At 36.3% G+C, this 12,500-nt stretch overlaps 1 protein-coding gene and 1 pseudogene across 1 annotated transcript in view; one reads left to right on the forward strand and one right to left on the reverse strand.

The window, feature by feature from the left end:
- Positions 1-6,953, forward strand: part of LOC103669361 (complement factor H-like) — a 106,199-nt gene extending 99,246 nt beyond the window's left edge. The window contains 2 exon segments of the mRNA XM_008697696.2: positions 6,107-6,289; positions 6,745-6,953. Of these exon segments, the coding sequence (XP_008695918.2) occupies positions 6,107-6,289; positions 6,745-6,953 (392 nt within the window).
- On the reverse strand, positions 857-1,568 carry LOC103668625 (annotated as a pseudogene).
- Positions 6,954-12,500: the final 5,547 nt, after the last annotated feature.

Raw genomic sequence — 12,500 nt, forward strand, 5'->3', positions numbered from 1 at the left:
TATGAAAATAATTTTCTTGTGGTTTATAAATTCATTTAAAGTTTATGTAATTTATAATATTTATGTTATTAAACCCAAACAGAAATATCCAGAGGAACTCATTTTTAATGGATCTTTAAAAAAAAAAAAAAAAAAAAAGAAGTCTATCTAACTTCTAGTGAAGGATATGAGAGAAATTTAAGGTATAGACGCTTAAATTTTATAAAAAAATATTGTTTTATCTCCTTACACTTAAATTTATTAAAATTAGCAGTTTTAAAAAATGATGGTTTAATAATTGATTTTGAATCCTGTTTGACATATACTTGGAATCCCATTTGCTGAATTGTTACTCAAATTATCATTACATCAGAGATACATTTATTTTCTAATCAATGTTTCTGCTGTGAATCCACTCATAGTGGAAAATGCTATTATACCAAATAAGATGCCTAGGTAGGTATCCGTCTAGTGAGACAGTACATTATAAACGCATCAAACCTTTCGATTTGTTTGGTGAGGTAGAAGTGATATGATTTTGTTTTTGTTTTGTGAGAGAGAGAGCATGAAAGGGAGGCAGAGGGAGACAGCAGACACCCTGCTGAGCAGGGAGCCCCATGTCTCACAACCCTGAGATCATGACCTGAGCTGAAATCAAGAGTCAGATGCTTAATCCACTGAGCCACCCAGGTGACCCCAAAGTGATATGTTTAAATGGAACCTGGAGAGAACAATCTTAGTGTGAAAGATTATCCCATTTCCCCCCAGGTTTTAGAGAACATATTAAAGATAAAATATGTTGCTATAAATATGTTTTATGGGATTTTTTAAAAAAGGTTTTATTTCCACAAATTACAGCTGATAAACACCAAAGCCTTTACCTGTAGAGACCACGCTCCAACTCAGGCTGGGAGTACCACTCTGTGAGAAGAGCTGCGCTCCCAGGAAAGGGGGTGGCGCAAGAGGCAGAAACCCCGGGAAGTCCAAAGTTCAGGGTCAAGAGGGGTCGGGGCCTGAGGGCCTCAGCCTGAGCCCCCCAGCAGCCACAGTGCTAGATGAAATGATCCGGCCCACATCCAGCTTGGTTTTGGGGACCTGGCAAATGCACTTTGTTGCCAGTATTGGTGTCCTGTGCCTGAATGCAGCGCAGGCTGCATAAATTCTCAAACCCCTGCTTTTTCCATTTTGCGATCAGGTTTTAATCTACATAGTCTTCCTTAATACAATATTCATATAATTCTCTGCTGATGGCTTTCCACTTCTAAAAGAGGTAAAAAATACGGTGGGTTTTCTGTCGTTGGATCCTGAAGATAGACCACAGAGATCACACTTTCCTTTTTCCTTCATGAGGTTCTGTCTCAGCTTCTCTCATCTTTTGATCTAATTCATCTAGTGTTGGCTCCACCAACTCCCAACCACCTGGGGGAGCTTTCAGGCTACTTTTGACTTTAGGCATTTTCCCCACAAGTTAATTTGCAAAGATCATCCGCTTCTCAAGAGTGTAACAAAGACCTCTGGTCTGTTCAGTTACAGACTTGGGTTCTTGTCCAGCTCTACCAGATATTACTCTGTGACTTTGGGGAGGTCACATTCCCTTTCTGGTCCTCAGTCTCGTCAGAACCACCCTCACCATCAGCCACCACTTCTCTCTTAATGGCATATTTTAAAAAATACAAATAAAATGATGATACTTAAAATTTTTTTTTTTTGCAGACTGAACTAAGTAATGTAGTATATTTGTTTCATGAAAGATTTGGCCAGATTGAAAGAACAGTTGGAATCATGGAACATTCCCTATCTTAAGCATTAGACGCTCAGTTATTTCCTGAGGAACAAATGTATTAAAGCTAACTTAAGTACATTTGACAACCTATGAAATTCCACTTTGAGACATGGAATAGGCAGCTGGGGTGTGATCATAGAAGATGATATAAATTTGGGCTTCTTCAGCATGTGGATTATATTTCAAAGTAGCTTACTACCTGAGTTTATCCCAGGGATTAGTGAATACAGAAAAAAAAAAAAGTCTGAGTATTTGGTCATAGAACTCTCTAGTATTTAGTTCAGGAAATAAAGGGAATCAACAAAGGCGCTATTATAGTAGCCCCTTTAGTATTTCATATTAACTTTTGCCTGGCATATATATTTTCCAGTCTTTTACTTTGAGCCCACCTCTGCTTTCATGTTCGAAGAGAGTTTCTTATAGATGCCCTATAGTTGGGTATTGTTTATATGTCATCCTGCCGTTTTCAGTCTTTTAACTGAAGTATTTAAACCATTTACACTTAAAGTAATTATTGATAGATTAGGGGCTGTATCAACCATTTTATTATTTGTTTTGGGTGTGTTTCCTCTGTTTCTCATTCCTGCTTTCTTGCCTTCCCTGTGGATTTTTGGAATATTTTAAAATTATTTTATTTTGATATATCTATATTGTTTTTGAGTGTATCTCTTTGTATAGTTTTGTTAGTGTTGCTGGTGGTATGAAGATGCACATATATAGCTGATCAGTCTCGCTGGTATTGACATTTTACTGCATCAGGTGAAATGTGGGAACCTTACTTCCATTTAGGTCCATTTACTCTCCCCACATTTGTAACATAAAGCTCTTAAGTATTTATTCCACATACATTAGCACGTGATATAGTTCTGCTCAGACGTCAAATCATATCAAATGATGTAATTTTGTACAAACATCAAACATAATTTAACCAACTAACTAGGAAAAAGAGAGTCTATTATATTACCCCTATTTTTATTAGTTCCATTTTTTTCTTCCTTCCCAAAGTCTTTATTCTTCTGTTACCTTTTCCTTTCTATTTAGAGAATTTCTTTAGAAATTCTTTAAGCACAGGTCTGCTGGAGACAAAGTCTCTGTTTTTCTTTGCCTCAGAATGTCATCATTTCTCCCTTGAATCCTACAGGATAGAGTCACTGCATATAGAATTTGGGTTTGACCCCATGGTCACAGATGAGCACCCCACTAATATTTGAGGCCTTTCTCCCCCATTGGTTTGCATAATTTCTATCTAGCTTTTGGTATTTTTTTCCTTTTCTTAATAGTTTTCAGCAGTTTGATTATGATGTATCCTGGCATAAATTTCTTTTGGTTTAACCTGTTTGGAGATATCAGCTATTTTTTTTTCCTTACGATTTTTATTATTCACATATACAGATTGTTAAAATAATACGGATTATTAAGAATAATGCAGAGATTCAGCTTTTTTAGTATACATATTTATGTCTTATGACCAATTTGGGAAATTTTCAGCCATTATTTTTTTAAATATTTTTTTCGTCTCCAATCCCCTCTTTCTTTTTTCGAGTGTCTACTCTTTGTTACCTTCTCACAGATCCCTGAAGCTCTGTCCTTCTATGTTTGTTCGTTTGCTTGTTTTCAGGCTATTTTCAAGGTGAGTGATTTGTATTGCTCTACATTCAAGTTTATATATCCTTCTGGCATCTGCAATCTATTACTGAGCCCATCTAGTAAGTTTGAGAAGAAATTCTGTTACATTTTTCAGTTCTATACTTGACATTGAATTTTTAAAAACCACTGTCAAATGTTTCCAATATCTGTGTCATCTCAGTGTGGTCTTCTGTTGATTTTCTTTTCTCGTTTGAGATTTTCCTGGTCCCTGCTGTGATGAATGATTTTCAATTATATTCTGGACAGTTTGAGCATTATGTTCGAAAACTCTGCATTTTGGGGCACCTGGGTGGCTCAGTTGGTTAAGCATCTGCCTTCGGCTTGGGCCATGATTGCAGGGTCCTGGGATTGAGTCCCACATTGGGCTTCTTGCTCAGTGGGGAGTCTGCTTCTCCCTCTCCCTTTGCAGCTCCCCCTGCTTGTACTCTCTCGCTGGATATCTCATGCTCTCTCTCTCAAATAAATAAATAAAATCCTAAAATGAATGAATGAATGAATGAATGAATGAATGAATGAATGAATAAATAAATAAATAAATAAATAAATAAATAAAACTCTGCATTTTTTGGGAAATATTTTATTTATTAGGCCTTCAGTACTAACATGCAGGGTACAAGTCCAGGCTTCCCACTTGGCCTCCACTGACATCTCGGGAAAAGGGAGTGGTGTTTTGTTCCCCAGGAGTGTGGGTAGAAGTCTAGGCTCCTCACCTGGCCTCTGTTGATCAAGGTGGAGAAAGGGGTGGTCTTAGGTTTCTTCTATGGTGTTTCTCTGGAGTAATTCAGGTATTGTAAGAAATGCCTCTGTCTTGCTAGGCTGGGGAAATCTCTTTTTATGTTGGAAGCAGAAATGTTTCTATCTCGGGGCGCCTGGGTGGCACAGCGGTTAAGCGTCTGCCTTCGGCTCAGGGCGTGATCTCGGCATTATGGGATCGAGCCTCATATCAGGCTCCTCTGCTATGAGCCTGCTTCTTCCTCTCCCACTCCCCCTGCTTGTGTTCCCTCTCTCGCTGGCTATCTTATCTCTGTCAAATAGATAAATAAAATCTTAAAAAAAAAAAATGTTTCTCTCTCATCTTGTCCAGAACAGGAAGCCGGCAGTTCCCTTTCACATTATACAAATTTGTAATTCTTTGAATTTCATTAAACGGGAGGATATTTATTTTGTAATAAAAACGAAAATTAATAAAAAATGAGTAGAGATCCTACCATTTGCATCGACATGGATGGGGCTGGAGGGGATTATGCTAAGTGAAATAAGTCAAGCAGAGAAAGAGAATTATCATACGGTTTCACTCATATGTGGAACATAAGGAATAGCACGGAGGACAATAGGGGAAGGAAGGGAAAACTGAAGGGGGGGGGTAATCAGAGAGGGAGACAAACCACGAGAGACTATGGACTCTAGGAAACAAACTGAGGGTTACAGAAGTGAGGAGATAGGGGGGACAGGGTAACCAGGTGATGGGTATTAAGGAGGGCACATGTTGTGATGAGCACTGGGTGTTATACGCAACTAATGAATCGTTGAACACTACATCAAAAACTAATGATGTACTGTATGTTTGCTAACTGAACATAAAAAAAAATGACTAGAGACCCAATAGACACTACAATATGTTGTATATAAAAATAAGGACACTTCTTTTTTTTTTATTTATAATGATTTTTTATTTTATTATGTTAGTCACCATACAGTACATCCCTGGTTTCTGATGTAAAGTTCAATGATTCATTAGTTGCGTATAACACCCAGTGCACCATGCAATACGTGCCCTCCTTACTACCCATCACCAGTCTATCCCATTCCCCCACCCACCTCCCCTCTGAGGTCCTCAGTTTGTTTCTCAGAGTCCATAGTCTCTCATGTTTCATTCCCCCTTCTGATTACCTCCCCTTTCTTTATCCCTTTCTTCCCCTACTGATCCTCCTAGTTCTTATGTTCCATAGATGAGAGAAATCATATGATAGTTGTCTTTCTCTGCTTGACTTATTTCACTTAGCATTATCTCCTCCAGTGCCGTCCATGTTGTAGCAAATGTTGAGAACTCGTTCTTTCTGATAGCTGAGTAATATTCCATTGTATATATGGACCACAACTTCTTAATCCAGTCATCTGTTGAAGGGCATCTCGGCTCCTTCCACGATTTAGCTATTGTGGACATTGCTGCTATGAACATTGGGGTGCATATGGCCCTTCTCTTTACTACGTCTGTATCTTTGGGGTAAATACCCAGTAGTGCAATGGCTGGATCATAGGGTAACTCAATTTTTAACTTTTTAAGGGATCTCCACACTGTTTTCCAGAGTGGCTGTACCAACTTGCATTCCCACCAACAATGTAGGAGGGATCCCCTTTCTCCACATCCTCTCCAACAATTGTTGTCTTTTGCCTAAAAACAAGGACATTTCTGTATCTAAGCTATCCATCTGTTCAGCATATATTCTCTAGGAAAAGTATTTTTTAATACTGAAATAATGCAAAGCAGACATATTTGTTAATGCCTCTGTGTGCTTTCATGTGGGGTGAAAGGAAGGGCTTAAAAATGTAACTCTCACTTTAAGTGATTAAAATTTCTTCAATGAATCATTATGTTAGCAGAAATCACATGTCTTAATATTAAGTACTGTGCTATATTTTTATTGCTTTTCTGTGTTTTCCTTTGGTCTTTCAATAAATCAAATAATGCTTTTTTAGACCCTCAGGGAAAATGTGGGCCCCCTCCACCTATCGACAATGGAGACATTACGTCATTCCCATTACCAGCTTACGCTCCAGGATCATCAGTTGAGTACCGATGCCAGGCCTTCTATGCACTTCAGGGAAACAGGAATGTAATATGTAGTAATGGACAGTGGTCAGAACCACCGAAATGCTTAGGTAAATATTTTCATGTTCTCATAGATCCTGGGATAATTTGTGTAATGAATATGATGTTTTCCTATTTATAGAATTTTCATGGATTAACAAACAACGATTCTGTTGAATTCTTGACCACCAAATATTAATATATGAGGAAATCAAGTTGGAAAAATTCTTGTTCAAACAATAACAGCAACAAAAGATTCTTTAATCAAAGTTCTTCATATGAGAGCTGACATTTTGTATCTTTGATTATAATATCTAATTATTACACATTAAACACAGTACCTCATTTTTACATCCTTTGTTTAAAATGATTTAAATCTGCATGATGGATTTTCAATGAGTTAGTTTGGAAAAGGTTTTGCAAATAAAGTGCTAGGCCAGTGTAGATACTTTACTTGAAAGTCTGAAATTCTGTGGCAAATATTTGTAAGCTACTTAATGTTTTATGTTCGTTTTTGTATTTTCAGATGCATGTGTGGTATCAGAAGAAATGATGGAAAAACATAACATACAGTTACGATGGAGACATGAGAAAAAATTTTATTCTAAAACAGGGGATAATATTGAATTTATATGTAAAGTTGGCTATCATAGAAAGTCACCAGGTCATGCATTTCGAATAACCTGTCAGGAAGGGAAAGTGATATATCCCACTTGTGTACAAAACGATGGTTAAGATGCAGTCCTAAAATTAAAATATGTACGTTTATTCCAGAGTTTTCATTATGAATCCAATTCTTCTCAGTTATTTTTTCAACTGTTACTTAACTCATTTTTATTCATAAATCAGAATTTGTGTTAAATAGCATGTGGATGATATAACCTGAGACACAAATGAATCACTTCTTAAGAGCACCATCTTAAAACTTGGTGAACCAAAATGCTATGTGTCCTATTGATAAAATGTCTGTGGCAAGAAATTAGTTGTGATCACGTCAATGCCTGCTTCTTTCCATCCTTCTCCTTTCTCAAAGCTTTCTTCATAACTCCTGAGGCTTCCTGAGGCTCTCCCTTTCAGAGGAAATGGGGAAAAAATGCTTGCATCAATCTTCAAAATCGTATTACTTCACAAACACATAGAAACCTAACTGTGTCATACCTATGTTAGTAATAAGATATAAGAAGTTATTTACTTTTGCTTATCTCTCAATAGATATATATGCCAAAAAAATGATGAAATGTATGATCTCCTATAAGATGTCTCTCTAGCAAACATAAGAATTCAAACAAATCATAAAGAGGAATTCAAATCTAATTAGGTGCATAACTATTATAACATTAAAAGTGATTCAAAAGTCCAGTATCAAGTATACACACACACACACACACACACACACACACACATACACACTATGCTTTGAACACTGAATAAATGTTTATAGAATAAAGGCTGGCAGAAAGCACAAAAATTTATAATAACTATAATTGAATTTAGAGGTAATAGAGGAAAGAGTAGCTGTTTAACTCCTTTATACACACCTGTATTGTCCAATTTTTCTATCTTTAATATGTATCACCTTCGAACCATAGAATACACTATTTTAAGATAAAGGTATGTAAAAAGCAAGATAATACACATTCAGAACTATAAAGACCTCTGGTGATTATGTTCAGATCTAAAAACATTTTCATGATTTTGCTGGTATGGAGGGCTTTGGAAACATTCAATGACAAGAGTCTGAAATAAGATTTTTATGTTCATACATTTCCAACAACATAATTAGTTAAAATCAGTTGACTATAAACATTTTAAATTTCTACAAAAGCACAACTTGAAGATGAAAATAAAGATATACCTAATTAAGATAAAATATTATAAGGTGATATCTTGTATCTTTGCATTGCATCAAATCAAGTGGCATTCTTGCTTGGAATGAGAAACCTGGCTGTCACCAATGGAGTCAATTTATCTACATGTGAATCATTGGTGACAGCCAGTTTTCTCACATATAAAGGAACACTGTTAGAATTGGCCAGTTATCTTTGTTAAAGCTTGTATATATACTAGTCTCTACAACCTTTCACCTAATGTTCGTGGATTCTATTTATGATACTTGTTTCTAATCATTTCAAAATAGTGACTTTTGTATCATTTTTTTTTGCACTTGTCATTCTTGTGTAAAGATGAGTGTTAATTTATCAACTCTGTTAATTAAACTTTCACCTAAAAAGATTTGGTAAATCTTTATTTTTTCCCTTTATTTCCAATTTTTGGAGTAAGAACTTGATGTAACAGTGACCTTCTGCGATCATTTTAAAGGCTTTCTAAACATGGTATCAGCCTGGATTTGTGAATTTTTATTTACTCAATTTGTCACAATCAATTATAATCATTGTTCTTTGAAGCACAAATGATCCCACATTTGGCTAGTGAGTGCCTTGCAACTGGCTCCTGATTGCTTTGTTATATCCCATTACTCTTGGAGTATTTCTCTTTTTTTTTTAGCACAATATGACATTTTGGGCTCACTCTCTACTTCCCCTGTGCAACACCCATAATCATACAGCTTTCCAAGAAGTTCTGATTCTTTTTCTTGGAGCACAGGGCTTAGAATCCAAGTTGTACTGTTAATGCTAGTTGGGAGTGTTCAATACTGTTGAAGTGTCTTTACTTCCAGGGTCTTTTGGTTGTCAGAAATTTGAGATAGAAATGAAATTTCAAATTCATTAGCTCCTACTGTATTTTCCAATTCAAGTTTAATAATATACGGTTAAAAAAACCTTTTAAACACATTTTCCCCTTTTCTCTTTACTTATACATTCTTATATTTCAATGTCCATGAAAACAACATCAAAAGTGCCATGCAAACATTACTATCACCAGTTAAACTATCAAATGAAGGTTAAAATGTCTTGTGTTTATTTTGTCCCAGGATGCTTGACTCTGAGTGTAAGTATCTTCTTAAAAAGTAACTTGAAATGATTCTTATCTCTGATTGGCTCTCTTATCAAATTAAGAGTTTTACATTTATTTGAATTAGTATTTTTTCAATTTTAGATTTTGCTGCTTCTTACTTTTCTTCCCCCCTTTTTTTAATAATATTTTTTTTATTATGTTAGTCACCATACAGTACATCCCTGGTTTTTGATGTAAAGTTCCATGATTCATTACTTGCATATAATACCCAGTGCACCATGCAATACGTGCCCTCCTTACTACCCATCACCAGCCTATCCCATTCCCCCACCTCCCTCCCCTCGGAAGCCCTCAGTTTGTTTCTCAGAGTCCATAGTCTCTCATACTTCATTCCCCCTTCTGATTACCCCCCTTCTTTATCCCTTTCTTCTCCTTCCGATCTTCCTACTTCTTATGCTCCATAAATGAGTGAAACCATATGATAATCGTCTTTCTCTGCTTGACTTATTTCACTTAGCATTATCTCCTCCGGTCCCATCCATGTTGCAGCAAATGTTGAGAAATCGCTCGTTTTGATAGCTGAGTAATATTCCATTGTGTATATGGACCACATCTTCTTAATCCATTCGTCTGTTGAAGGGCATCTCGGCTCCTTCCACAATTTAGCTATTGTGGACAATGCTGCTATAAACATTGGGGTGAATATGGCCCTTCTCTTCACTACGTCTGTATCTTTGGGTTAAATACCCAGTAGTGCAATTGCTGGATTACAGGGTAGCAATTTTTAACTTTTTAAGGGACCTCCACACTGTTTTCCAGAGTGGCTGTACCAACTTGCATTCCCACCAACAGTGTAGGAGGGATCCCCTTTCTCCAACAATTGTTGTTTCTTGCCTTGTCAATTTTTGCCATTCTAACTGGCATAAGGTGGTATCTCAATGTGGTTTTGATTTGAATTTCCCTGATGGCTAATGATTTTGAACATTTTTTCATGTGTCTGTTAGCCATTTGTATGTCATCATTGGAAAAGTGTCTGTTCATATCTTCTGCCCATTTTTTGATTTGTTTATTTGTTTCTCGTGTATTGAGTTTGAGAAGTTCTTTGTAGATCTTGGATACCAGTCTTTTATCTGTAGTGTCATTTGCAAATATATTCTCCCATTCCGTGGGCTGCCTCTTAGTTTTTTTGACTGTTTCCTTGGCTGTGCAGAAGCTTTTTATCTTGATGAAGTCCCACAAGTTCATTTTATCTTTTGTTTCTCTTGCCTTTGGAGATGTGTCATGAAAAAGGTTGCTTTGGCCGATGTCGTAGAGGTTGCTGCCTATGTTCTCCTCTAGAATTTTGATGGATTCCTGTCTCACATCGAGGTCTTTCATCCATTTGGAGTTTATTTTTGTGTATGGTGTGAGATAGTGGTCAAGTTTCATTCTCTTGCATGTAGCTGTCCAATTTTCCCAGCACCATTTATTGAAGAGACTGTCTTTTTTCCACCGGATGTTTTTTCCTGCTTTATCAAAGATTAGTTGCCCAAAGAGCCGAGGGTCCATTTCTGGGTTCTCTATTCTGTTCCATTGGTCTATGTGTCTGTTTTTGTGCCAGTACCATGCTGTCTTTGTGATCACAGCTTTGTAGTACTGCTTGAAATCCAGCAATGTGATGCCCCCAGCTTTGTTCTTACTTTTCTAATCTAACTTAAAAAAATGGAAAACATCTCCATGTTTTAGAAGGCAGAGTGATATGAGAAGGTCTTTATGCAGAGGTGTCTTCTTTCTGTTATACCTGTTCCCTCACTGAATAAGGTGATAATTTTATTAGTTTCTGACATCCTTCCAATGTTCATTAATTTCTCTCTCTCTCTTTTTAGAGAGGGAGAGAGAGCGCACAAGCAGGGATCCAGGGGCAGAAACAGAGGGAGAGAGAGAATCTTAAACACGCTCCATGCTCAGCGTGGGGCCCAACATGGCCTCCATCTCACAATGCTTAGATCATGACCTGAGCTGAAACCAAGAATTGGTCACTTAACTGACTGAGTCACCCAGGTGCTCTCTTAATCTCTTTTTTATAGAGATTATTTTACACATTTATCTGTCCCTTGCTGTTTTTATTTTAGAATGTATCTCACTCAGACCATTCTGATATTTTTACTATTGCAGATAACAACATGATGAATATACTTTGTGGACATATTGTCAGGATATACTGTTCAAACTGAAGTTAATGGATCATGAGGCAATTTCTTCAGTATTTCAAATTATTTTTCACAGGTGTATTGTATGGTATCCTGTACTGTCCTAGAGAGCCTACTTTTCCTTGGTCTTGTCAACTGAGAATATTGTCAACCTTTTGAATATCTTTCCTGTTCGGTAGATAATAAGTGGACCTCTGTGTAACTTTAATAAGCATTTTATTATTTTGAATGTGTTTATTTGCATTTAAGATATTTAAGGCACATTTGTTTGGGGTTTTTTCTCTCTCTTAATTTTCTGTTTAAGAGATTAGCCCATTTTCCTATTATTTTTCCTTTCTTTAGAAATAATGAGATTATCCCTTTTCATTTTACATTTCTGTGATATAAATTAGACATATTTTCCAAGTGACTTTAGACTTTTGAGTCCACGTTAATTTTTTGAGGCAGAAATTTTTGAATCTTATGCACTTATAATTACCAATCATGTTTTTTTATTCAAATTCTGAATCCCTTTAATGTTCTATTCTTAGCAAACGCACCCAGGCTTTTAGACCTTGCCATTCTCTGACTGTGTAGTCATAGCTAATGTGTTTCTCTTTTGAGTCTCACTGATGAGTGGTGATACTGAACACATTGTGCATAGGTTTGTGAGGTGATTTTTTGCAATTTTTAAGTTGGGTTATTTTTTCTCTTGGTTTATGAAACTGCTTTGTGTGGAATACATATTAATCTCTTATCCAATATATGTAATGCAAATGTCTTCTCCCAATCTATGGCTTTGTGTGTGTGTGTGTGTGTGTGTGTGTGTGTGTGTGTGATGTTTTTGATGGATTGGAAATTTAAATTACTACTGAAATATAATTTGAAATGTAAAGTAAATATTGGTTTATCATGAATGACTGGTTATAACATGATCTTTTCTCTTAGATGATTTATATTTAGATCCACAATCCAGTTTCAATTAATCTACTTGGTATGAGAAAGAGGCTGAGTTTCCATTTTGTTTGCCATACCAAAATCCAATGGTTACTTCACCATAGTTAAGAAAAAAAATTCTCGCCTCATTGAATTACATTAGTGCATAAAACAAGTGATCTGGGTGTGGGTGTGTATTTCTGGACTCCCTTTCTTCCACTGATCAATTTGGCTCCCATTTGATACTACCACATGATAAATA

This window comes from Ursus maritimus, unplaced genomic scaffold (assembly GCF_017311325.1).
Source record: "Ursus maritimus isolate PB19 unplaced genomic scaffold, ASM1731132v1 scaffold_2, whole genome shotgun sequence".
Taxonomy (NCBI): domain Eukaryota; kingdom Metazoa; phylum Chordata; class Mammalia; order Carnivora; family Ursidae; genus Ursus; species Ursus maritimus.